General features: G+C 47.3%; 1 protein-coding gene across 4 annotated transcripts in view; it reads right to left on the bottom strand.

The window, feature by feature from the left end:
* Nucleotides 1–27,577, bottom strand: part of MASP1 (MBL associated serine protease 1) — a 105,978-nt gene that overhangs the window by 32,223 nt on the left and 46,178 nt on the right. For 3 of the 4 annotated variants that reach the window (XM_081910992.1, XM_081910989.1, XM_081910990.1), the window contains exons 7-9: nucleotides 20,177–20,295; nucleotides 16,667–16,745; nucleotides 47–184 (exon numbers count right to left, since the gene is read on the bottom strand). In XM_081910992.1, coding sequence (XP_081767118.1) covers nucleotides 47–184; nucleotides 16,667–16,745; nucleotides 20,177–20,295 — 336 coding nt within the window. Of the gene's footprint in view, nucleotides 1–46; nucleotides 185–14,602; nucleotides 15,052–16,666; nucleotides 16,746–20,176; nucleotides 20,296–27,577 lie in introns of those variants that run through there. The other variant, XM_081910991.1, reaches the window with a different exon arrangement.

Below are 27,577 nucleotides of genomic sequence, written 5' to 3'. Positions count from 1 at the left end.
GCATGCAAACCGGACACCCCCCCCACCACAGGGCAGCCGCTCTCACCTGTGACGTTGGGGACCATCTCGTAGTATGGATGCTGGCAGGAATACTGGATCGCTGACTGGTACGTGGTCAGGTTGTGTTGGGTGGAGAAGGTGATGAAGCCATGGTCCAGCTCTCGTGGCGCCTTGCAGTCTGCAACTGGAAAGCCGAGCAGAGGGGAGGGTTTGGAAAAAAAGCCTCTGAGAATTAATTTGAAGTCTTGTGGCTCTCACTGCCCTCTTCAAAAGGGCCAGCAGGGGGATACTGTTCTCACCCTGGGCCAGCAGGGGGATACTGTAGATAGTTATGCAAATAAGGGACGTTCAGTGATTGGATAGTTTTAGAAAATTGTTACAGTTGCGTTGTACTGGAGCTCTATATAAGCAGGCTGACTGAACCCTTCAGTTCAGTTCTGTTCTGGCCTGTGAATAAACAAGAGCTGTTTGAAGAATCGCTGTGTCGTCTGATATGTTCACCCACAACTTAACATGTGTGGCATCCTGTATGGAGTGCGCATGTGCGGCAGCCCGTATGGTGGCTGTGCATGTGCACTCCGTACGGTATGCCACACATGCGCACTCTGTACGGGCTGCCCCATCCCTCAGTGTCCTGCCCCGGGTGCCGGAGAGGGTTCCTCCACCACTGCGGGGAGGGTGCCAGTTATAAGATTGGATGTTCCTTGCAGCTTACTGGATACGATGGGCTGACTTTTTGCAGTCTGGAATGATTGCACTTTGCACAGACAATTGCACTTTGCATACTGCATTCTTTAGTGACAGTTTTATGACTGCCTCTTCGCCTTCGTGTAGAGCAAAGTCTGTTTGCGTAGAAGAAAGTTTGAACCTCCCCAGGCCCCACTCCCCAGAGAGGCCGGTGCTGTGCTTTGAAAGAATGAAGCAAACGAGGGTTGCGCAATTTGTTCTTATTTAACACCGACAGGTTTAATTTAATTGGTTTAACTTGCATCCTTGATTCCAGTTACGCAAGAGTATCTGCTCTCTCTGTTTGAGTGTCGCTGTGCGTTTCCTTTTTTCTTTTTTGCAGAAGAAAATAATTTGTTCTATATTGGTTGTGCAACGTTTCCCCACCTTGTTTGCAGGATCCAGAATCCATGTCTAGGAACACAGGGGGCCTTGAAAGAGGGCTGACTCCCCTATCAACTGCATGGTAAAACCCAACCGGAAGACCAATTGTATATCGAGGAGGCAGCGATTCAAACATGGTTACCCTTCCTGCCTCTGTTCCATCCCTTTCCCTGGTGACCTTCTCTGATGTCCTAATATCTGATGTCCTAATTAATGTTAGAAATTGTTATTGTGGGACATTGAAAGGAGGTGGCTATCTATAAAATCAAATGGTTTGGAGAGGGTGATTTAGAAGCTCGTGCACAGACTGCGCAGTTGCAGGGCTGTCCAATCTAAGCTACCACGGGGAGCCACTTCGCCACTTCTTCGGGACTTCCAAGTGCATGTCCTGGTATTTATATATATATTGCTTGCTGGGGACGTGGATGGCGCTGTGGTCTAAACCACTGAGCCTCTTGGGCTTGCTGATTGGAAGGTCGCTGATTGGAAGTTTGAATCCCCGCAATGGTGTGAGCCCCCTTTGCTCGGTACCTGCTCCTGCCAACCTAGCAGTTCAAAAGCACACCAGTGCAAGCAGATAAATAGGTACTGCTGTGGCAGGAAGGTAAACGGCATTTCCATGCGCTCTGGTTTCCGTCACGGTGTTCCATTGCACCAGAAGCGGTTTAGTCCTGTTGGCCACATGACCTGGAAAGCTGTCTGTGGACAAACACCGGCTCCCTCAGCCTGAAAGTGAGATGAGCGCCGCAACCCCATAGTCGCCTTTGACTGGACTTAGCCATACAGCGGCCCTTTACCTTTTAGGTAAAGGTAAAGTTAAAGGGACCCCTGACCATTAGGTCCAGTCGTGGCTGACTCTGGGGTTGTGGCGCTCATCTCGCTTTATTGGCCGAGGTCATGTGGCCAGCATGACTAAACCGCTTCTGGCGCACCAGAGCAGCACACAGAAACGCCGTTTACCTTCCCGCCAGAGTGGTACCTATTTATCTACTTGACTTTGACGTGCTTTCAAACTGCTAGGTTGGCAGGAGCAGGGACCGAGCAACGGGAGCTCACCCCGTTGCGGGGATTCGAACCACCGACCTTCTGATCGGCAAGTCCTAGGCTCTGTGGTTTAACCCACAGTGCCACCTTTACCATTTACCTTCCCTTATATATTGCTTGCTAGTTAGGAATAAAATCTTCTTCTCACTTGCGTTTTGTATTGCTTCTAAATTCCAAAGACAAGACACCAACTTCCTTCAGGGACATTGGAGGTGATAAGAGTTGGTTTTCCTTTTTCAGGATATAGCGGCCCAGCAGGAGATGGCAGGGATTTGCCCTCCATTGCCTGATCAGTCTCTTCCTCCACCTCTGACAGGTCCTGTGCCCCCCCTTCCTATCTGTCATTGACAGCTATGCCCCTTCCACTCCCCCTTGCCCTGGCTCCTGGCTGGCACTGAACACCATAAATAAATAAATAAATAAATGAATAAATAAACCCCCGCCCATCTAGCTGGGTTTCTCCAGCCACTCTGGGCGGCTTCCAACAGAACACTCAACTACAATAACCTATTAAACATTAAAAGCTTCCCTAAAAAGGGCTGCCTTCAGATATCTTTTAAAAATCTGGTAGTTGTTTTTCTCTTTAGCATCTGGTGGGAGGGCGTTCCACAGGGCGGGTGCCACTACTGAGAAGGCCCTCTGCCTGGTTCCCTGTAACTTGGCTTCTCGTAGCGAGGGAACCACCAGAAGGCCCTCGGCACTGGACCTCAGTGTCCGGGCAGAACGATGGAGGTGGAGACGCTCCTTCAGGTATAGTGGGCCAAGGCCATTTCGGGCTTGAAAGGTCAGCACCAACACTTTGAATTGTGTTCGGAAACGTACCGGGAGCCAGTGTAGGTCTTTCAAGACCAGCGTTATATGGTCTCGGTGGCTGCACATTCTTGATTAGTTGTAGTTTCTGGGTCACTTTCAAAGGGAGCCCCACGTAGAGCGCATTGCAGTAGTCCAAGCGGGAGATAACTGGAGAATGCACCACTCTGGTGAGACAGTCTGTGGGCAGGTAGGGTCTCAGCCTGCGTACCAGATGGAGCTGGTAGACAGCTGCCCTGGACACAGAATGGACCTGCACCTCCATGGACAGCTGTGAGTCCAGAATGACTCCCAGGCTGCGCACCTGGTCCATCAGGGGCACAGTTACCCCATTCAGGACCAGGGAGTCCTCCACACCCACCCGCCTCCTGTCCCCCAAGAACAGTACTTCTGTCTTGTCAGGATTCAACCTCAATCTGTCAGCCGCCATCCATCCTCCAACCACCTCCAGACACTCACACAGGACCTTCACCCCCTTCACTGGTTCCGATTTGAAAGAGAGGTAGAGCTGGGTATCATCATAAATCACTCTCCCCCCTCTCCTGGCTCAGTCTCCAGCCCACTTGCCTCAGCACCAGAGCCCTGCCAGTCCCTGACATTGGGCCCCTCTGGGGTCGTGGTGCCAAAGGCTGGGCCATACCTGTTGTTATGTGCTGAAGTTCTCACCCTGGGCCAGCAGGGGGATACTGTAGATAGTTTTCACTCAGGTCCACATATGCAAATAATCACTGTAACTATCAGTGATTGGATAGTTACAGAAAGTGGTTACTGTTGCGTTCTAGTGGAGCTCTATACAAGCAGGCTGGCTGAACCCTTCAGTTCAGTTCAGTTTTGTTCTGGCCTGTGAATAAACAAGAGCTGTTTGAAGACTCGCTGTGTCATCTGATATGTTCACCCACGACTTAACACCTGGCATTAGCCCCAGGGGGCAGAGCAGCTGGAAGGAAAGAAGGAATGGCCCCTCTACCATTTGAATTCAGCATCTGCCGTCCCGAAAGCGTCCAATTTCCTTTCAGTGGCGTCCTACCCTCCGGAATTCAGGTCAACGAGGAAGAGAGAACTCTATGCAGCAAAAAGGTTTCCCTGAAGCTGAAAACTTTGAAAAGGAGGATTTTAATCACCTGGGAAGGGGTGTGTGTGTGGAGAAGGAAGGTGCAAGGAACTCAGTAAACTTGCGAGAGAAGAAATTTGCAAGGGAAGAGGTGAGATGCAAAGAATTATGTTAATTAATGGGAAACGAACGCCCACGGTAAGAAGCTTGGCCTATTTTTAGTCGGTTGGAGTTGCATATTTAAATCAGGCATTGGAGGAGACATTGCAAGGGGGAATTTCTGCATAAGGGATGGAGAGAACAGGTGAGTTTATCCACTGATGGACCCATTTCTGTTATTGTTTAGTCGTGTCCGCCTCTTCGTGACCTCATGGACCAGAGCACTCCAGGCACTCCTGTCTTCCACTGCCTCCCACAGTTTGGTCAAACTCATGCTGGTAGCTTCAAGAACACTGTCCCACCATCTCGTCCTCTGTCGTCCCCTTCTCCTTGTGCCCTCAACCTTTCCCAGCATTAGGGTCTTTTCCAGGGAGTCCTCTCTTCTCATGAGGTGGCCAAAGTCTTGGAGCCTCAGCTTCAGGATCTGTCCTTCCAGTGAGCACTCAGGGCTGATTTCCTTCAGAATGGAGAGGTTTGATCTTCTTGCAGTCCATGGGACTCTCAAGAGTCTCCTCCAGTACCAGAATTCAAAAGCATCCATTCTTCAGCGATCAGCCTTCTTTATGGTCCAGCTCTCACTTCCATACATCACGACTGGGAAAACCATAGCTTTAACCCATTTCTGGCTGAGCAGCTAATGCCTGCTAGCTGATAGGGGGGAGGAATGCTGGCCCATATGCACATAGGAAGCTGTGTCATAATATTGGCCCACCTATGGCAGTATCATCTACTCTGGCTTGCAGCAGCTCTCCAGGGTTTCAGACTGGGCTCCTTCCCAGCCTGACCAGAGATGCAACGTTCAGGGACCTTCTGTATGCAAAGTGGATACTCTCCTACTGAACTATGCCCTTGGTCCACGGGGAGGGGGGGACTAGATGGTCCTTGGGGGTACCCTCCAACTCTACAGTTCAGCTTTTCATTGGCTGACACAGAATTCTGGTTTCAGGGTGTGTTTAAAGCCCTTTGTGGCTTAGGGACCTTGTATTTATGGGACCTGGTCTGCCCCACAGAGGACCTTAAGGTCCATGAATAACCATAGTTTAGAGGTCCCGGGCCCTAAGGGAGTCAGATTATCCTCCACCAGGGCCAGGGCCTTCTCAGTGATGGCTCCGACCTGGTGGACTGCTCTGTCCCATGAGACTAGCGCCCTTCAGGATTTAACCCCCTTCCATCGGGCCTCTAAGACAGAGCTATCCCGCCTGGCCTTTAATCTGAATTCAGCCTGATCTTTTATTTCCCTTCCCTTCCCTCCCCCTCCCCTTTTATGAAGATCACCCGCTCTGAGATCCCACAGCTAATTCTCCCCTGACCTCCTCGCTGGAGAGACCTAGAGAACTTCCTGGAATGGGCTCATAAACAACTCCCCCAAACTTCAGCAAAGAAAAATAAATTTGAACCATCCCATGATTAGGGAAGAAATTAATTCACCTAAGTGCAGATAAAGCCACATGGGGAGAGTAGATCTATGCTGTTTGGTAGGATTTTTATCTTATATACAACACATGCAGACACCCAGGACTTCCTCTCCATGGTACAATGTGAAATTTGGCTTTCCTATTTATGGAATAATAGAATTGTAGGGCTGGAAGGGACTCAAAAGCCATCTAGTCTGACCCCTTGCAATGCAGGAATCACAGGTAAAGAATCTTCTGAAAGGTGGCCATCCAACCTCTGCTTAAAAGTCTCTAAGGAAGGAGAACTCTTAACCTCCCAAGGGAGTCTGTTCCACTTTCCAACAGCTCTTACACCAGAAAGCTATTCCTAATGTTCAATCATAATGTAAAGACTGCGGAGAGAATAATTGGGTGCACTCTTCCCACCTTGGATCAAATCTATGCTTCCAGGTGTCATAAGAAAGCTGCAGAGATAGTGCAGGATAGTGCGAACCCCGGAAATGATCTCTTTCAGTTTATGCCTTCTGGAAGAAGGTAAGGTAAAAGGTAAAGGGACCCCTGACCATTAGGTCCAGTCATGGCCGACTCTGGGGTTGCGGAGCTCATCTCGCTTTATTGGCCGAGGGAGCCGGCGTACAGCTTCTGGGTCATGTGGCCAGCATGACTAAGCCGCTTCTGGTGAACCAGAGCAGCACACAGAAACACCGTTTACCTTCCTGCCGGAGCGGTACCTATTGATCTACTTGCACTTTGATGTGCTTTCGAACTGCTAGGTGGGCAGGAGCAGGGACCGAGTAACGGGAGCTCACCCCGTCGTGGGTATTCAAACCGCCAACCTTCTGATTGACAAGTCCTAGGCTCTGTGGTTGAACCCACAGCGCCACCTGCGTTCCACTGGGTTATAAAGACTATGACTAGCCGCCTGAGAAACAGTTGCTATCCAAATGCGATTTTGGTTTTAAATGCAGTGTAAGGTAGTCTTTGTGGGAGTGTATTGTATTTAAAAATGGGGTATCAGAGTTTTTAGGGGGCTAACCAGGTGGGGATAGCTGGGATTGTTGGTTTTTGAATGTCTGATGTAGATTTTTTCAATTTCGTTGTTCTGTATGGGACAATGACAATAAAGATTATTGTATCATATCGTAATCTCCTTTCTTGCAACTTGAAGCCACTGGTTCGAGTCCTACCCTCCAGAGCAGGAGAAAACAAGCTTGCTTCCATGGGACAGCTCTTCAGATATTTGAAGATGGCTATCATATCACCTTGTACTCTACCAGCAAAATGTGACGTCTCTTCTCAATATGCTGCACTGCTTTTTTGTACCTCTATTATTTTCACCGTATCCATTCGTTTCATTTACTTCAATATTATTATTTTTTTAAGGAAAGAAATTGAGCGTAAAACGGCAGCGGTGGGTGGCCATGGAAACAAGCGAAGGGACCAAAAATTCCCCCACTTACGTCCCGCGTGCCTATGAGACAGCTGAATCCACCCCTTTTCTTGAGCAGAGATCTTGTCATTGAGTAATCCCAGTGTCTCTGCATTCCTCAACGCAAAGGGCTGCTCTCATCACTCAGCCAAGGGAAACAGATGGGCTGCTATGTGCCGTAGTGAAGGTTGGGGGGTGGGGAGGCAATGTTTTCCTCTCAGAGTTGTCCCCAGAGTATTCTCCCAGGGACAGATTTGCTTTGCCAACGTGGAGGCGACAGATTTTCACAGCGGGCCAAGCAGATGGCCTGTGCTTCCTTCTCCCCCGCCACCACCTCCAGATGTCTGGTGGAAAATACGAAGGCTGAAATCGCACAACTGCCTTGAGCATCATTTGGGAACCTTCCCCTGCGTTTGTTGAGGCACATGATTGACGTTGCCAAATGTGATGCTTTACTCATTTAGAGTGGAAGTGGTGTTATGTACTGAGCTGAATCCTAGAACAATAGGATCCAGAAGGCAGCAGTCTGATTGGTCCGCAGGAGCCGCCCAATCCAGCTCCAGGTGGACGTGAATCAGCAACCTGATTGGCCTGCAGGAGCAGCCCGGAAGTAGCCAATCACTTGGGGCCCATTGTGTAAATGATGTATATATAGAGCGACGTTTTGGAGAAAGTTTCATTCATCGCTACTATGAGCTGAATAAAGAGCATGAAATTCACACTCGACTCGGAGTATATTTCACCTGAGGAAGGAGAAGAGCCTTGCGGAATGAGGGTAAACGATGGTCTTTCAAATTTTTGTGACATCCTCTGCAAGGCCTCCCACCTTCTGTTTTGCGTGTGCATCATAAAAAGGGATGTGGGTGGCGCTGTGGTCTAAACCACTGAGCCTCTTGGGTTTGCCGATTGGAAGGTTGGCGGTTTGAATCCCTGCGACAGGGTTAGCTCCAGTTGCTCGGTCCCAGCTCCTGCCAACCTAGCAGTTCGAAAGCACTCCAGTGCAAGCAGATAAATAGGTACCACTGTGGTGGGAAGGTAAACGGCATTTTCGTGCGCTCTGGCTTCCGTCACGGTGTCCCGTTGCGCCAGAAGCGGTTTAGTTCTGCTGGCCACTTAACGGAAAGCTGTCTGTGGACAAATGCCAGCTCCCTCGGCCTGAAAGCAAGATGAGTGTCGCAACTCCATAGTCTCCTTTGACTGGACTTAACCGTCCAGGGGTCCTTTACCTTTTACCTTTACCTTTACTACATCATAATTGTGACACTTTGCGGTGCCCCACTTAGCTCGGTGCCCAGTGTGGGAGAACCGGTCACCCAAATCTGCTTCTGGGTCAATTGCCCATCATAGCCCCACATTCTCTTCCCAGTGTGGCCAACCACAAAGAACTATAGAACTCCCTGCCACAGGAGACAGCAGTGGTCTCCGACTAGGATAGCTTTCAAAGAGAATTAGACAACTTCAGAGAGGAGAGGTTAATCGATGGCTTCCAACCACAACGGCTGTGTTCTGCCTTCACAGTTGGAGGCAGCAATAACATTGACCTAACTAGCCTATAGTATCCAAGATCCCCCTGGAACCTTAAAAAATAAATAAATCAGTGTTGCACTGGCCAGTTTGCAGTGCTCCAGTACAGAGGCTGATCTCAGGGACAAGTTACATATGTAATTTTTGTTAGTGGGTGAGTAATTTCACTTTTGAGTTCTTCAAGCATTCTCAGCTGAGTGGAAGCTTTTTTGGGCAAAATCTAAGGGATTTCTGCCCTGACACTGCTTCTGACTGCAGTATTCCAGCTATGTCAATATGCCAACCCTACTCAGTTCCTCAGACTCCTTTCCTGTGAAAGTTAGTTCGGACACAGGATTTTGCCGTAGGCAAAGACATGCAACAAATCCCTTCAGTTTCTCTGCAATCTCCTTATTCTCCTTCAGCACACTTTAGATTCCCTTGCCATCCAGCTGCCTCACCAGCTGGTCTCTTGTTACTGATGTATTTCTCAGTTGCTGGATCTTTCCACAAGGGCCGACATTGATACCAAAATCCAGCATCACCTGAGCTCTGCAAGCAGTGGCGTTGCAATAGGGGGGCAGGCGGGGCACCCCGGGTTACATGTCTGCAGGGGTGACAAGAAGTCAACCTGCGGGGGCTCGTGACGGCGCTAGCAGCCATCGCGCCGCCGCAGCTGCATGTGGAGGATCCTCTGTTTGCGGCTACAGCTGCAAGCAGAGGATCCCGGCACCGTCCGTATGGTGCTGGAGTGACACGGGCAGCAAACCGCTATACAGTGCATGTGCGGTGTCACTAGATACAGTGCATGCGTCATACATAGCAATGCCACACATGCGTCCTCCGTAGTGACGCCTGCCCCGGGTGTCACGACGCCTTCCTTTGCTCCTGTCTCCAAGTGCAGCTTTCTCTTGACTGAGTGTTTGAGGACCGGGACATTCACAGGGAAACCAAAATACTCATTTATAAAGCTATTGCACTACCAACCTTACTGTATGCTTGCGAATCATAGATCACTTATAAACGCCATCTCCAACTCCTCAAAAGATTCCATCAACGATGTCTCTGAAAATTTTTACACATCACTTGGGAAGACAGGCGAACTAATGCCAGTGTAGTGGAAGAAGCAAAGATCACCAGTGTCAAAGCAATGATCCTTCAACTTCAACTTTGTTGGACTGGTCATGTTGTGCGGATGCCTGATGATCGTCTTCCAAAGCAACTACTCTATTCCAGACTTAAAAATGGAAAGTGTAATGCTGGTGGTCAACAAAAGAGGTTTAAAGACTGTCTCAAGGCAAATCTTAAAAAATGTAGTATAAACACTGACAACTGAGAAACACTGGCCTGCGAGCGCTCCAGTTGGAGAACAGCCTTTCCCAAAGGTGTCGTGGGCTTTGAAAACGCTGGAACTCAGGATGCAAGGGATAAATATGCTAAGAGGAAGGCACGCTTGGCAAACACTCACTATGATCAACTCCCGCCCGGAAACCTATGTCCCCACTGTGGAAGGACCTGTGGATCCAGAATTGGCCTCCACAGTCACTTACAGACCAACTGTTAAAACTGTGCTTACGGAAGACGATTTTACTCAGCTATAAGTGATCGCCAAAGACGAAGAAGACTGATACATTTAAAGAATTTTGTTCCTGTGCAGTTTTTAGGTTTTAGCAGTGTGTTCCTCAGTTTCTTTTTTCCCCTTTTAACTCTCTTTGCTGTCTGCTTGTATTTCCTTTGTCCATGTTTGTATTCCTTTTTGCTCTCCCAATTTGGTCAAATGTTTCCTTTTTTCTGAAGAAAGGCTTCTTGCCTCTAATGGCTTCTTTGATTCTACTCATTAATCAAACTGGCATCGTCTTGGCGCTCGTGGTACCTTTCTCAATCTCCAGGAGATATCGAGCTGAATTTGTCCTATTTTGGCTTTAACCCCTCCCCCCCAGCATTTTGAAGAGATTTGACCCTCTCCAAGTGGTGTTGGGCAAGGGACACATATTGCCCCCGAGACTGTCAGGATAAATTCGTGGGCATACCAGGCTCATGAAATGAAAGTGGATTAAAACCCTCTGTCACCTTGTGCAAAAGGCCACTAATAAGACCCACAACCCCTGGCTGGAAAGTAATTTGAAATGTGTGGGGTGCATTTATTTTCGCTCATTGTGTATCATTTCCCAGAAAATGTTTAAAAATGCATTTGTTAAAAAACCAGAAGCCTGTTTACTAGGTATAACAGGCGAAGAGCTACCAAGAGAAGACAAAAGACTTTTTATGTATGCAACAGCAGCAGCGAGAACGCTCCTAGCCCAGAGATGGAAGGAAGGAGAGGTATCAACAAAAGAAAAATGGCAGATGAAACTGATGGAGTATGTGGAGATGGCGAAACTGACAGGGAAGATCCGAAACCAGGAAGATCAAGTATTTTCTAAAGACTGGAGCAAATTTGTAATTTATCTAAAAGACCACTGTAAACAGTTAAAATCACTGGCAGGGATGTAATGGCAATTTTGTATGATAATTATAGATATTTAATAGATGGATAATGGTAAAAGATGCACCAAACTTAAATCTTAAACATGGAACCCATGGATGGAGGGAAGGAGGTTCAAAGGTTCAAAGGAACCTTGTACTTTAATGTTTGAAATGGTTATGTTAAAATGTATAAAACTGTGAAAAAAACCAATAAAAAAATATTTGTGGTGTCAGAGCTGCCTCCAGGTCCCAGCTCACAGAGGACCAACGCTAGCCGGTTGTAATGTACAAAAGTCTTTATTGAAGTTCAGTTTCCATTTACAAGCCGCAGCGTGCAGCTCTACTTCTAGAACCTAGACTGGCGAAGCTCCGTCTGAGTCTCCGCCCCCTATACACCAGTTTAAGACTCTAGCCTTACTCCACCTCTTCCGTTGTTCTTTCCTCCTCTGGGTCCGTCTGCCCCCCCGGGGTCTCCTCCTTCCTGGACTCCTCTGACGCTGACCCCCCTGACTCTTGTCCCTCCTTTCGGCGGGCTTTGGGACCTGGTTCCCTATCCGGGCTACCTGCTGTGCCGCTCGCCTGTACATTTGAACTTGGCGTGCGCACCCAGTGGGCAACCTTCCTCTTGACCGTTTCCGCGCTCTCCGATGGAGGCGTGGTCAATCCTGACTCATCTCCTCTCGCTGGTGGTGAGCAGCCTGATCCTGATACCTGGGACTCCTCCCCCCCCACTGCGCTCTGGTGGGGAAGCTGGTCCTGATTTCCAACTGCTGCTCTCTGAGTCCCCTCTGGCCCCTTCCTTCTGGGGTGTCCCCCTTGGCACCCCCCTTGCCCTGGCCATAGGCACCCCCTTCTGTGAATCTTCCGATTCACTGGAGAGACTCAGGGAATCCCTCGGACCACTGTCATCGCCTACGCTCCCCTCGGATTCCTCCCCCTCGCTCTCCATTTCCTCCCTCTCCTGTGCCTCTGCTCCTGAGCCCCTGACATGTGGGATGAATGAATAACAGGAAGATGCATGAGTGTTATGCATGCAAACCAAGATGAACTGCAAAGGCTCCCCACCAACAAAGTGGAACAAATGCAATATCTTCCAAGTGGTTCTTCCCATTTCCTAATCCTAATCCTTGTGAAAACCTATCAACATTTTTAGTGCAAATTTCACCTGATATACACATTTTTTTCTGTGTGTGCATCGCATACACAATTTTTTTTGTAAAACCAGTTTCTTCTAATACAATGCATTCTTGTATGTTCTTTTAACGAATGTATGCATTGCCGTGTCCTCTTTACCCTGGTATATGCATTTACGTCTACATTATTTGGCTGGAGACCTGCGCTGCAAAATTAGGAGAAGCGTGAATTTTGAAGGATGGCTGTGTCAACGGCTCTCGCACTGCTTCAGAAAGTGTGAATTAGGTAGTCTCACCTTTAAATGTGAACTGAACCGAGTTTATCCCCCATCCACAATTCAAAGTGCACCCCTGCAAATGCAGCAGGCTGGAGTGTTGCACACAATCGGCTCAACAAGTTAAATACATCACTGAACATTCGCATTGCTTTTGATAGAATCATAGAATCATAGAGTTGGAAGAGACCCCAAGGGCCATCGAGTCCAACCCCCTGCCAAGCAGGAAACACCATCAGAGCACTCCTGACATATGGCTGTCAAGCCTCTGCTTAAAGGCCTCCAAAGAAGGAGACTCCACCACACTCCTTGGCAGCAAATTCCACTGTCAAACAGCTCTTACTGTCAGGAAGTTCTTCCTCATGTTTAGGTGGAATCTTCTTTCTTGTAGTTTGGATCCATTGCTCCGTGTCCGCTTCTCTGGAGCAGCAGAAAACAACCTTTCTCCCTCCTCTATGTGACATCCTTTTATATATTTGAACATGGCTATCATATCACCCCTTAACCTCCTCTTCTCCAGGCTAAACATGCCCAGCTCCCTTAGCCGTTCCTCATAAGGCATCGTTTCCAGGCCTTTGACCATTTTGGTTGCCCTCCTCTGGACACGTTCCAGTTTGTCAGTGTCCTTCTTGAACTGTGGTGCCCAGAACTGGACACAGTACTCCAGGTGAGGTCTGACCAGAGCAGAATACAGTGGCACTATTACTTCCCTTGATCTAGATGCTATACTCCTAGTGATGCAGCCCAGAATTGCATTGGCTTTTTTAGCTGCCGCGCCACACTGTTGGCTCATGTCAAGTTTGTGGTCAACCAAGACTCCTAGATCCTTTTCACATGTACTGCTCTCAAGCCAGGTGTCACCCATCTTGTATCCTATGACTCAATACATACATAAGGGAGAGTCAATGTGATGCCCTCCAGATTCTATTGAACTTCAACGACCATCAGCCCTAGCCACCCCAACCAGCTGCCAAGGATGATGGGAGTTGTAGTTCATCAACACCTAAAGGGCACCAACCACATGAGCTATGCCTGCTGAACAGCATAGAATCACAGAATTGTAGAGTTTAAAGGAAGAAACAAACCTAATATGCCTAACTTCTAGATGAGCAGAGTTACCTTGCCTTAATCAATGCATCTCATATAGGAATTGTAGCTATGCTTCCTTGCAATGTATGTTGATGTGTTCGACCTTCCGGAATTGGAGTGTGATTTGTGGCGAGAGGGCTCTGAAATTTAATCTCCTTTTTTTATTTGGATGCTGGCTTCATGACAGTGGAGATCAATCTTGGCACTTTACTCCTTTTCCTTCATGCTTCTATGTGACTTAGAGGAGCTGGATCATTTGAGGGGGAGGCATCTGCTTGGGTCTCTAAGCTGGGGGAGTAATAATTGGGCCTGCTCTTTATCTGCCGTTTTGTGTACACTGTTTGCTATGGCTGTCCGGGCAGATTTTTGCTGAACTGGCAAAGTGTCTGCGAAAACCCAGATGTATGGCAAGTAGGGCGGGTTTTTTTGTTTTAAAAAAATGCTTTAAAAATCCCCCCAGAGCACCCAAATTTAAAACTTGCCCCTCGCAAACCAGATATGCAGATAAAATTGTTGCCCAAGAAACAGAAATCAGGGAAGGTTCCACTTTCCCCAACACTGCGTTTTCATGCTAGGGAAATTTCCCTGGAAGACAGATTGATTGTTAAACCGCTCTAGAAATTGCAGCTCTGGGAGGGGAATAAGAGCCCTCCTACCAATCTCAGCACCCTTAACAAATTACACTTCCCAGGATTCTCTGGGGCAAATCACAGCGCTTTAAGCGCATAGGGCAGATGGGGCCATAGTCTAACTTCTGCATAAGTTTTGTGCAACCAAATCAACATGACTGCTCAACAAACAGGACCTCTGGAGGACCCCCTTTGGCTTCCATGAGTTGATCTGAAGGTGCACATGGTCAGCGCATGGAAGTCAGAGGTGGTGCCTGCCGCTACGATCCTAATCGCCCCATGCGTTTACTGATGCTTGCTGGATTGGAAGCATCTAAATGGGTCCGCCCCTCACCCCAGACTTGCTTTTCAGCCGGTTGAATTCAGGAACGACAGAAGTAACACCATGTTAAAAGAGAGAGACTTGGACCCTCCATCTCAGTGCTGGGGTAAAAGTCAGGAAATGAGTTGGCATTGAGCAAAGGGGGGGGGGGACAGCCCATCACCAAGAAAAGCAGTTAGCTCAGCCAGTCCTTGAAAAATATTTTTTTTTCATTCGTGTGGATGCAGGCATGGAGTGTCCCAAAGCAGAGAACCAAACAGAGGCAAGCAGCACATGCATGCTCCACACCTGTGGAAGCCATCGCTGGAGTCACTCCCCCCAATTACGGAGAGCATTTTTGTTTCACGCCGTGCATTGATGCCTATGTTCTGCCTTCTCTCGTGCCAATCCCAGAGTCAAGAGCGTGTCCGAGCAGGAAGAGGGTCCCAGGCAAAATGAATGCAGAAATAGGGGAGCTGTCACCTCCCCTGAAATTGTGAGAGGTGACTGAGGTGGTGGCAGAAGTGGCCCCCAGGCAAGGTCTTTGGACCACCCGCTCTCTGAATGGTGCCGTGCGCAAGACACCTTGGTCAGTCTGCCACGGGCTCCACCTCCTCTTTGATCTCCGTCCTGTTGTCTCTTGCTTCAGCTCCAGCAACTGTTCCGAAGGCAGAAGAGGAAGGGAGGGAGGAAAGTCCAGAGAAGGGGCCAGGAAGGGCAGGAAGCGGAGAAAGAGAAAGCAGGAATTAGTAGTCAGGCGGCGAGAGGGAGAGCATGCAAGAGGCAGCCAGTAACACCAGGAGCCATTCATAAAAGGATGCACAGCCTCAATTCTCCAAGCAAGGAGGGCAGGCACTAAGTTATTGATCACAATCAGTCGTGCCAAACGGTACCCAGGGGGAGGGGGGTGGGTCTTGGGTGTTCGTTAGTCTGGAATCCTTAATCGTTGGGCTGGGTGTTCATCAGTATGCGGATGATACCCAGCTCTATCTCTCTTTCAAATCAGAACCAGTGAAGGCGGTGAAGGTCCTGTGTGAGTGTCTGGAGGCAGTTGGAGGATGGATGGCAGCAAACAGATTGAGGTTGAATCCTGACAAGACAGAAGTACTGTTTTTGGGGGACAGGGGGCGGGTGGGTGTGGAGGACTCCCTGGTCCTGAATGGGGCAACTGTGCCCCTGAAGGACCAGGTGCGCAGCCTGGGAGTCATTTTGGACTCACAGCTGTCTATGGAGGCACAGGTCAAATCTGTGTACAGGGCAGCTATCTATCAGCTCCATCTGGTATGCAGGATGAGACCCTATTTGCCTGTGGACTGTCTCGCCAGAGTGGTGCATGCTCTGGTTATCTCCCGCTTGGACTACTGCAATGCCCTCTACGTGGGGCTACCTTTGAAGGTGACCCAGAAACTACAACTAATCAAGAATGCGGCAGCTAGACTGGTGACTGGGAGCGGCTGGCAAGACCACATAACACCGGTCTTGAAAGACCTAAATTGGCTCCCAGTACGTTTCCGAGCACAATTCAAAGTGTTGGCGCTGACCTTTAAAGCCCTAAATGGCCTCGGTCCAGTATAGGAGCGTCTTCACCCCCATCGTTCTACCCGGACACTGAGGTCCAGCTCCGAGGGCCTTCTGGCGGTTCCCTCACTGCGAGAAGCCAAGTTACAGGGAACCAGGCAGAGGGTCTTTTCGGTGGTGGCACCTGCCCTGTGGAACTCCCTCCCACCAGATGTCAAAGAGAACAACAACTAACAGACTTTTAGAAGACATCTGAAGGCAGCCCTGTTTAGGGAAGCTTTTAATGTTTGATGTATTACAGTATTTTAATATTTTTGGAAGCTGCCCAGAGTGGCTGGGGAAGCCCAGCCAGATGGGCGGGGTATAAATAAATTATTATTATTATTATTATTATTATTATTATTATTATTATTATTTGGAGTGAGCACCTCACTGAGGATCAGCTGGAGGGAAGAGGCTCCTGAATATGGAGTCCATACTGCCTCTTGCCCAATTCAATCTGTTATGGGTGCCACATACGTAAAACCTGCTCTGCATTTGTATGAAATTGATCGCTTAGTGTGGCAGCCCCTAAACTCTGAAACTCTGGAACACCCAGCAGGCGCCTTCCCTGAGCTCTTTTTGGCGCTGGCTAAAACCATATTTTGTTTAGACAAGCAAATCCAGACACGAAGAATGTTGATGGATGTTTTGATCTCATCCGAGGAGTGTCCCTTTACACCAGCGCTTAGGAAAGGATGGGAAGAGGGGCTTACTTTTGCAGATAGGGACCTTGTTGCTCCACAAGCCATCCTTCATGCACTCGATCTGGAACGTCTCGCTCTCCACGCCATCCTGCAAAGAAGCAACGAGGGAGCGTTGTGGAAGAGGGAGGGGTAAAATGCAACTGCTATGAAGGCTTCCTGATCACACCTTTGGAGCATACGGGACCACCTCTCCTGGTATGTCCCACAGAGAAATTTACGGTCTGCAAATAAAAACATTCTAAAGATCCCAGGCCACAGAGAGGTTAGGCTGGCCTCAACTAGAGCCTGTTCTTTCTCGGCTGCGGCTCCAATCTGGTGGAACGCTCTGTCACAAGAGACTAGGGCCCTGCGGGACCTGACATCTTTCCGCAGGGCCTGCAAGACAGAGCTGTTCCACCAGGCCTTTGGTCAGCGCGCAGCCTGACCCCCTCCTCTGGCAATCTGCACAGAATTTTGCTTGATGGTTGCCATTAATTTGATCTTAATTTGATTTTAATTAAATTTATAATGAATGTTTTTAGAATGTTAGACTATTTTGATTGTTCTTAGCCGCCCTGAGCCCAGCTTCGGCTGGGGAGGGCGGGATATAAATAAATTATTATTATTATTATTATTATTATTATTATTATTATTATTATTATTATTATTATTATAGCTGTCAACCGTCCCTTATTTGGTAACCAGAAAGGGTTTCTTCTGGGTTTCGCAGCTCGTGCATGCACAGACGTGCAAAAATTATGTCACGTTCATGCGCAGAAGCAGTGAATCGCAACCCACTGCGGGTTGCGTTCCTTTCATGTTGCGAACGGGCCTCCGGAACAGAACCCATTCGCAACCAGAGGTACCACTGTAATTGTGTTTTAACATTGCTATGTCGTGCATGACACCTGAACACACAGACAAAAGAATCATAGCTGTCAACCGTCCCTTATTTGGTGGGAAAGTCCCTTATCCCAGTGCTGTGTCCTGCTGCTGTCCCTTATTGATGATGTCTCTTAAATCTCCTGGGTTTCAAGGAAGCAGCTCCTCTCCCTCCCTCCCTGCCAGCCAGGGAGGAAGGAGGCTCCAACTGTGTTGCTTGGCTGCGTTACTCACCCAATAAGGAGTCAGAGAACGATTGGGGGGTGGAGCTTGCATGCCTTGTGCCGATTAAATCGGCCGTGTTGCCTGGGGGCTCGCCTTTCCTCAGCGCTTCCCAGCGGAGAGGTGACGGTGGTTTTCCTTGCTGCATCCCCTTTGCCGGGTTGCTGCACTGTGGGAACCACCGCTTGAGGCTTCGTGCTGGTTGACTAAAATCCCTTATTTTCGAGGCTGCTGGTCCCTTATTTTCAAATATGTAAGTTGACAGCTATGCTCTGGAGGGAGCACCCTCAAGAAACTAAGCCTGAAGAATCTGGGGGTGTTTAGCTTGGAAAAGAGGGGACTGAAAGGAGATAGGAAAGCGATCTTCAAATCTCCAAAGGGCTGTCCCATGGAAGACGGAACAAGATCTTTTTCTCCTGCTCCGGAAGATAGGATTCGAATCCATGGCTTCAGGTCACAAGATAGGAGATTCCAACTAAATATCAGGAAGAGCTTTCCGACAATAAGAGCTGTTTGACAGTGGAACGGACTCTCTAGGGAGGTTGCGGACTCTCCTTCCTTGGAGGTTTTTAAGCAGAGGTTGGATGGCCATCTGTCATGGATGCTTGAGCTGAGATTCTTGCGTTGCAGGGGGTTGGACTAGATGTCCCTTGGGGGTCCCACAGAATTCTATGATTCTGTGAAATCTAAACACTCTGTTAAAAAATCAGGATGAATTCAGGGCGAATGCTCCTTGTCAGTTATTTCCCCGCTGCGATTCGAAATAGATACTAATAAAAACAAACTAGTCAAAAGCAATAATTAAAATATATGAGACAAAATTAGAAGCTGTAATTAAAAAGCTGCTTCCAATTGTTGTATAACTGCCCTGTAAACAAATGCTCAATAAAGGCTGAATGTAATCTGAACTCCATGTAGGCGTTGTGCAAACTAATCAGGGTGGTTGGTCAATAAACAGGTCCTCTAGACGACCCCTCTAGGTTTTTGTGTTAAAAAAACCCTGCCTTTCCTCCAGTTCATAGTCCAAAGAGGCTAATGACCAAAAATGCAAAACAAGATATTTTAAGCAAGGAGGTATAGCATTGAAGTAGGGACGTGGGTGGCGCTGTGGGTTAAACCACAGAGCCTAGGACTTGCCGAGTTTGAACTTGGTGGTTTGAATCCCCGCGACGGGGTGAGCTCCCGTTGCTCGGTCCCTGCTCCTGCCAACCTAGCAGTTCGAAAGCACGTCAAAGTGCAAGTAGATAAATAGGTACCACTCCGGTGGGAAGGTAAACAGTGTTTCCATGCGCTGGTCTCGTTCACCAGAAGCGGCTTAGTCATGCTGGCCACATGACCCGGAAGCTGTACGCCGGCTCCCTCGGCCAGTAAAGCGAGATGAGCGCCGCAACCCCAGAGTCGGCCACGACTGCACCTAATGGTCAGGGGTCCCTTTACCTTTTTGTAGCATTGGAAGTGGAACAATGGAAGTTTCCGTATGCTGAGTGAGACCATTGGTCCAGCTAACTGATACTGTCTGCACTGGCTGGCAGCAGTCCTCCAGGGTTTCAGGGTGGGTCTTTCCAGCCCAACTGATGATACCAGGAATCAAACCTGAGACATTCTCCATGAAAAGCAGATGCTCTATCACTGGGCAATGCCCCTTTCCAGCTGGTTAATTTTGGGACCAACGAGGCAAATGTGATGGAGCCCTCAGCTGGGCTCCCAGCAGCATACTCTCCAACATTCCACTGGAGTAAACTGGGATGTGTGTCTTTGGGTGCTGCTCTCTTGCACGAGTTTTTTGGTGCCGTGAGAGAGCATGGAAACATCGACCCTGAAAGACCTACATTGGCTCCCAGTACGTTTCCGAGCACAATTCAAAGTGTTGGTGTTGACCTTTAAAGCCCTAAAGAGCCTCAGTCCTGTATAACTGAAGGAGCGTCTCCACCCCCATCGTTCTGCCCGGACACTGAGGTCCAGTGCCGAGGGTCTTCTGGCAGTTCCCTCATTGTGAGAGGTAAAAATACAGGGAACAGAGGGCCTTCTCGGTGGTGGCGCCCACTCTGTGGAACGCCCTGCCACCAGATTTCAAGGAAATAAACAACTGTCTGACATTTAGAAGACATCGGAAGGCAGCCCTGTTTAGGGAAGTTTTTAATGCTTGAAGTTTTATCGTGTTTTTAATATTCTGTTGGGAGCCGCCCAGAGTGGCTGGGGAAACCCAGCCAGATGGGTGGGAAATAAATAAATAAATGAATAATCAATCATCATCGTGGTACCACTGCAAACTCATCCTCCCCCCTGAGCTCAGCGGCGCTGGAAGGGGGAAACAGGACATTCCGTGATCCAATCAGAAGCCAGAATGCCTTCTGTAATTCTAGGATGTGGAAGGGAACTTGGGACAGTGGTGGGAGATGCTCTAAGTGCCGCCACAGACCTCCCCCCCCATTGTACCTTTAGGACGTTGTATCCGGTGTTGCAGCTGACGACCACCTGGTCCTTGAAGGTGTACGTGGCCTGGGAGGGCTCGATCTTGCCATGGGGTGGAGGCTCCACAAGTGGACAAGGGTCCCCTGTGGGGCGGATGCAGGCAGAGAGAAAGGAAAGGGAGGACCCCCCAGGTGAGGATCGACATAACAGCATCCGTAACATTTTGAAAATGAAATAAACTACGCAACTACGGCGGCAAGGTTATTGATTGCCAAAAATGGGGAAAGCAGCAGCGTCCCGACTAAAACAGGCTGGTTATGTAAAATGTTTACCCATTGTTGTCTTTTTAATTGTATATATAGCTTATTATATGTTGCTATTTCCATTGGCTAATGCGAATAAAATCTATCTATCATCTATCTATCATCTATCTATCATCTATCATCTATCTATCTATCTATCTATCTATCTATCTATCTATCTATCTATCTATCATCTATCTATCTATCTATCTATCTATCATCTATCTATCTATCTATCTATCTATCTATCTATCTATCTATCTATCTATCTATCATCTATCTATCTATCATCATCATCTATCTATCTATATCTATCAATCATCTATCTATCTATCATCTATCTATCTATCTATCTATCTATCTATCTATCTATCTATCATCTATCTATCTCTATCTATCTATATCTATCTATTTATCTATCTATCTATCATCTATCTATCTATCTATCTATCTATCTATCTATCATCTATCTATCTATCTATCTATCTATCTATCTATCTATCTATCTATCATCTATCATCTATCTATATCTATCATCTATCTAAAATGATGGAATACTTCCATATTGCCGAACTAACAGGGAGGATAGGAGGAGATATGGTACAAAAAGTGAATAAGGAGTGGGCTATCTTGAAGGAATACATCAAAATTTATGTGGAAAAAGTAGAATTTCTGGCAGATACTGAGTGAATCACAACCCAGGCGTGCGCAGACGCGCAGCTGCGGGTTGCGAATGCTGCGGGTTGCGAACGTGCAGCCAATCACGTTCACAACCCGAGCATCCACTGTATGTTGGATATGTGATTGTAAAACTTAAATTTGAAAAACCAAATAAATAAATTTAGTTTAAAAACAGAGAGCGGGTTAGGCAAATTCATGGAGGAGAGCTACTAGCCACAATGAATGCACGGACAGAGGCAGCCATGTTTCTGAATCCCAGTATCTGGTTGGCCCCTGTGAGAACAGGCTGCTGGCCAAGATGGGTCATTGGCCTGATCCGGCAGCACGCTTCTTATGGGCTTAAAGGGCATCATGTTGCTGCAGTCTGCTCCAGAAGATTCAGCTGCAATGTTAAGCTGCTCCAGAAGATTCAGCTGCAATGTTAAGCTGCTCCAGAAGATGCAGCTGCAATGTTAAGCTGCTCCAGAAGATTCAGCTGCAATGTTAAGCACTCTAGAAGATTCAGCTGTAATGTTAAGCGGCTCCAGAAGATTCAGCTGCAATGTTAAGCGGCTCTAGAAGATGCAGCTGCAATGTTAAGCTGCTCCAGAAGATTCAGCTGCAATGTTAAGCTGCTCCAGAAGATGCAGCTGCAATGTTAAGCTGCTCCAGAAGATGCAGCTGCAATGTTAAGCTGCTCCAGAAGATTCAGCTGCAATGTTAAGCTGCTCTAGAAGATTCAGCTGTAATGTTAAGCGGCTCCAGAAGATGCAGCTGCAATGTTAAGCGGCTCTAGAAGATTCAGCTGCAATGTTAAGCGGCTCTAGAAGATGCAGCTGCAATGTTAAGCTGCTCCAGAAGATGCAGCTGCAATGTTAAGCACTGTAGAGGGAGCAACTGCGGTTGCTGCACTGGAGGGAGTTGGACAACGAACCCTGCAATTCTGTGATTCTGTGAAAGTGTGCAAATGTTTCTGGAGAGGAAAAGAACGACTCCTGTCCTCTTGGACCGAAAACCTAGAGTTCTGTGCCCTTTTCACTGGTGCATCCAAACCACTCTCTGTGACTCAGCTCAAGGAGGAAATGGAATAATTGCTTCTTGATTTCTCGGCATGGAAAAGCTGAGAGGTGCAGCAGCGACCATTTGCCAAAGGATCAATGGGCAGGAACCAGAACAGAAGTGTGGTGCTTCTAAGCCACTGGGAGAAAGCCCGGCTGAACACAGAGGGGCTTCCTTTTGAGTAAAGGTACTCAAGATGACACAACCTTGATGGCAGAAAGTGAGGAGGAATTAAGGAACCTTTTATGGAGGGTGAAAGAGGAGAGCGCAAAATATGGTCTGAAGCTCAACATCAAAAAACCTAAGATCGTGGCCACTGGTCCCATCACCTCCTGGCAAATAGAAGGGGAAGAAATGGAGGCAGTGAGAGATTTTACTTTCTTGGGTTCCATGATCACTGCAGATGGTGACAGCAGACACGAAATTAAAAGATGCCTGCTCCTTGGGAGAAAGGCGATGACAAACCTAGACAGCAACTTAAAAAGCAGAGACATCATAGGTCCGTATAGTTAAAGCCATGGTTTTCCCAGTAGTGATGTATGGAAGTGAGAGCTGGACCATAAAGAAAGCTGATCGCCGAAGAATTGATGCTTTTGAATTATGGTGCTGGAGGAGACTCTTGAGAGTCCCATGGACTGCAAGAAGATTGAACGCATCCATTCTTAAGGAAATCAGCCCTGAGTGCTCACTGGAAGGACAGATCGTGAAGCTGAGGCTCCAATATATTGGTCACCTCATGAGAAGAGAAGACTCCCTGGAAAAGACCCTGATGTTGGGAAGGATGGAGGGCACAAGAAGAAGGGGACAACAGAGGACGAGATGGTGGGAGAGTGTTCTGGAAGCTACCAGCATGAGTTTGACCAAACTGCGGGAGGCAGTGGAAGACAGGAGTGCCTGGCGTGCTCTGGTCCAGGGGGTCACGAAGAGTTGAACACGACTAAATGACTAAACAACAACAACTTAAGACAGACACTGTTGCAGCTGAACTCAAGTTGTCATGCTTTGGAAAGACAGATGCGGTGCTCATTCGCTCTATGTATAACATGCATTTCTACCTTTCAGAAATGCCCCAGAGGAGCTTATCTGATTTTGTGGAATTGTGGGGCGAGGATCATCTAGTCTGACCCCTTGCAAAACTATGCTGCTGGTCCATACAGGGATCAAACTGGAAACCTTGGTGTTATTATCAGCACCCTGCTCTAACCAACTCAATCAAATCCACACCAACTTCAAAAACGCTACAGCAGCAAGGTCTTCTCAAAGAATTTCATGGCCTGCATTCACACAGCAGTTTATTCCATTTGGGTGTTGATGCACACATCACACAGAATTTTTGTTTAAGGTTTTTGGCATAATTTTGGCCACAACTTTATTTAAATACATAAATGTGAGTGGTTGCTTAGGCATTTGTTACGACTATCTGTCCTTGCCCCAGGGACAGAACTGACTTCTGGATTCCAATGGAAGCCAGTCAGGGAAACAATATTGGGGAGAAATGAAACTGGGCACCAGACCCGCACCTCTCCTCGCATGCTCCCGGGGGCTTGCATGGCCCAAGCCCCATGCCAGGGATTTGGACAATAGCATGGCAAGTCCCTGGATTACTTTAACAGAATTCCCTTGCAACACCAGCAATGGAGGCGTAGGCACTTACCCCTCCACCAACCAATTTTTTAACCAATGCCTAACCGTAAACCAGAGAGACGTGGGCGGCGCTGTGGGTTAAACCACAGAGCCTCGGGCTTGCTGATCAGAAGGTCGGCGGTTCAAATCCCCGTGACGGGGTGAGCTCTCGTTGCTCGGTCCCTGCTCCTGCCAACCTAGCAGTTCGAAAGCACACCAGTGCAAGTAGATAAATAGGTACAACTCCGGAGGGAAGGTAAACGGCTTTTCCATGTGCTGCTCTGGTTCGCCAGAAGTGGCTTAGTCCTGCTGGCCACATGACCTGGAAGCTGTACGCTGGCTCCCTCGGCCAATAAAGCGAGATGAGCGCCGCAACCCTAGAGTCATCCACGACTGGACCTAATGGTGAGGGGTCCCTTTACCTTTACCGCAAACCTTACAAGTTGTGACGATTTGCTACACAGCAGGCAAAAACCAAATGGCTTCAGCCAATCAGCCAAATGGACAAAATTCCTACCAGGCCCCTGTCCCAAATGCAGGCGACCCCATGACAGGCATAGCAAGGTCAAGGGCAAAATCCCCAGTTCAGGGAGGGTGGGCGGGTGATCCGGTGCACGCAGCAAAAGAGGACGCCCAAAGTTGTGTGTCCATTATTTAAAACCTTTGGGCCCAACGCATAAATTGGCAACATCAAAATCTCCCTAGAAATTCAATTACCCAATCACAGCCTGCGACCATCCAAACAGATCTGCCCGGGAACAGTGGGGTGGGAAGCTAGACCCCACCGCCACACGTGTTCTCTCTTAAGGAGAACATGCTTTCCCTGACATTTCCTTGTTACTCTCCACATTTTATTTGAGCTTTCACACGACACGGAAGCCACTTCTGGAAATATAACGGAATATAACACCATGGTGCTGGAGGAGACTCTTGAGAGTCCCCTGGACTGCAAGAAGATCCAACCTCTCCATTCTGAAGGAAATCAGCCCTGAGTGCTCACTGGAAGGACAGATCCTAAAGCTGAGGCTCCAGTACTTTGGCCACCTCATGAGAAGAGAAGACTCCCTGGAAAAGACCCTGATGTTGGGAAAGATGGAGGGCCCAAGGAGAAGGGGACGACAGAGGAGGAGATGGTGGGACAGTGTTCTCGAAGCTACCAGCATGAGTTTGACCAAACTGCGGGAGGCAGTGGAAGACAGGAGGGCCTGGCGTGCTCTGGTCCAGGGGGTCATGGAGAGTCGGACACGACTAAATGACTAAACAACAACAACAACAATGTTGCAGAAAGGTGGAATGCTGGAGACCTTGTTGTGGTGCCATTTGAGAATCAATATGGGGCCTCAGGTGGCAAACTTGTGCTTCTCTTGGAGTGAAATGCCTGGCTTGGCATCTCACCAAGAAATTGATGTCTCAGACATAGGTTATAAAAGATCAGGATCCCCTGCACATTCCACACAACATTTTTCACAGAAAGCAATTAATTTAATGAATTTGAGACACAATTATAACCTGCGGTGTATGCATATATTTAAAAATAGCAGTGTTGTTTATTCATAACAGGGAATTTATCCATTTATCTCCTTCTTTCAACGCACATTATGCATTTTATTATTCCATTTAGAAGCCATTTTTCCAAATTGTTAGGCAATTGAATTGCATGTTTGAGTTAAGCTGTCAAGCTGCATTTTTTTTAAAAAAAATTTTTGTATAGCTGTGCCCAGTAGCTATTATATTATTGGGTTCTTTCTGCAAATAATTGCATGTTGTGTAAAATTTACACTTTCCTTGGTGGTCCTGACATTTTACAATCTGCGCTGGTGGTGAGTGGTCGGGAATTATTCCTCTGTGTTTGATTCAGGCAACTGATGCTCAGCCAGACCATAATTTGATGCAGATTTGAGTGGGCAAATGCAACAGAAAGGATGAGGCTGATGAACAACCAACATCTTGATTTTAGTGGGCATGCAGTTTAATGAGCTTCAATAAAATAAAATAAAATAAATAAATGCATTTTCATTTGCAAAGTTGGGCCTCCCATGCAGTATTTATTTGGAGATAAAGTGCTAGAATATATATTGAAAGAGTGGCTGGGGAAACCCAGCCAGATGGGTGGGGTATAAATAAATTATTATTATTATTATTATTATTATTATTATTATTATTATTATTATTACTTGCATGCAAGATTAAGGTCCCACCTGGGCCATAGATTGAAAGTAGTATCATATTGCTTTAAACCTATGGTTGTCAAAGGGTGTGCAGTGGCAGGAGAGAATTGAAAGTGTGAAAAGGATGTTACTTTTTTTTCTGTATGCCACAACAGCTGTGAGAATATTGCTAGTGAAGAATTGGAAGAAACAAGATTTACCAACTATCGAAGAATGGCAGATGAAGATGATGGACTACAGTCATACCTCGAGTTGAATGTGCTTCACGTTGAGCATGTTCGGGTTGCACTCCACAGTGACCAGGAAGTGACGGAGCGTGTTACTTCCGGGTTTTGCCGCTTGCGCATGTGCAGACGCGCAAAATGACGTCACGCGCATGTGCTGAAGTGGCGAAACGCGACCCGCACATGCGCAGATGCGCCATTGCGTCTTATGTTCCGTTTGGGATGCGAGCGGGGCTCCGGAACAGATCCCGTTCGCATCCCGAGGTACCACTGTATATGGAACTTGCCGAACTGACTGGGAGATTCCAAGACCAGAGAGAAGAGACGGTGGAAGAAGATTGGAAGAAGTTTAAGGAATATTTGAAAAAATATGTTAATATTTAAATCTTAGAATAGCTTTGGAAGCGGATTTAGGCTGTAGGATTAGAAGTAGAAAATAGCGTATTTTAAAATAGTATTATTTGTAAGTGATAAAATGTGAAGATTTTTATGGTTAAAGTAAGTGTGATAAAAAAAATGGTTAGAAATTATGATATATGTAAACTGCTAAAGATGAGGTAAAATGAAAATCAGATAGGGGGGACTTGGGGAAGCCCACCTAACAATGTTTAGAAAAAATAAGGATAATACAAGAATCTATTTGTATTGTTTGTTTTTCTGTTTGTGTTGTTTATTTGTGTTATAAAATATTTTAATTTTTTTTGGAAAAAAGAGAGAATGGCAAGTGTGGTTGGAAGATTGAAGGATAAAAAAAGAAATATGAAAGATCTGAAAAGAGAAAGGCTTCTTTGTGTTGATGAGAGTTTGTTTGTCTCGAATTAGATCTGTTATAAATGAGATACCCTGCAAAAGCAAGCTCACACTTCTCACTGGGTTTGTATACATACCTAAGGTATAGTTTATAATTATATTTTGGGAATCATTCAAGTAACTGCATTGCTTTATACTTTTGGGATGTCCCATGATCATATCATAAGGCAGTTGTGTTCTGTGGTATAAATCAAGCACTGCTAGGAGCTTTCCCTTTTTGTTTTATAATAATAATAATTTATTATTTATACCCCACCCATCTGGCAGGGTTTCCCCAGCCACTCTGGGTGGCTTTCAAGAGAACATTAAAAACAGAATAAAACTTCAAACATTTGAAACGTCCCTAAACAGGGCTGCCTTCAGATGTCTTCTAAACGTCAGATAGTTGTTTATTTCCTTGACATCTGACAGGTGGGTGTTCCACAAGGCGGGCGCCACCACCGAGAAGGGCCTCTGCCTGGTTCCAATGTTATTTTCCAATGTACCGTATTTTTCGCTCTATAACACGCACCCGACCATAACACGCACATAGTTTTTAGAGGAGGAAAATCCGTAGGCATGCCACCCGTAGGCATTTCC

Source organism: Podarcis melisellensis (assembly GCF_964234715.1).
Source record: "Podarcis melisellensis genome assembly, chromosome: 5".
Classification (NCBI taxonomy): domain Eukaryota; kingdom Metazoa; phylum Chordata; class Lepidosauria; order Squamata; family Lacertidae; genus Podarcis; species Podarcis melisellensis.
The sequence above is the reverse complement of the archived record's forward strand: the minus strand, read 5'-3'. Positions and strand labels throughout refer to the sequence as shown.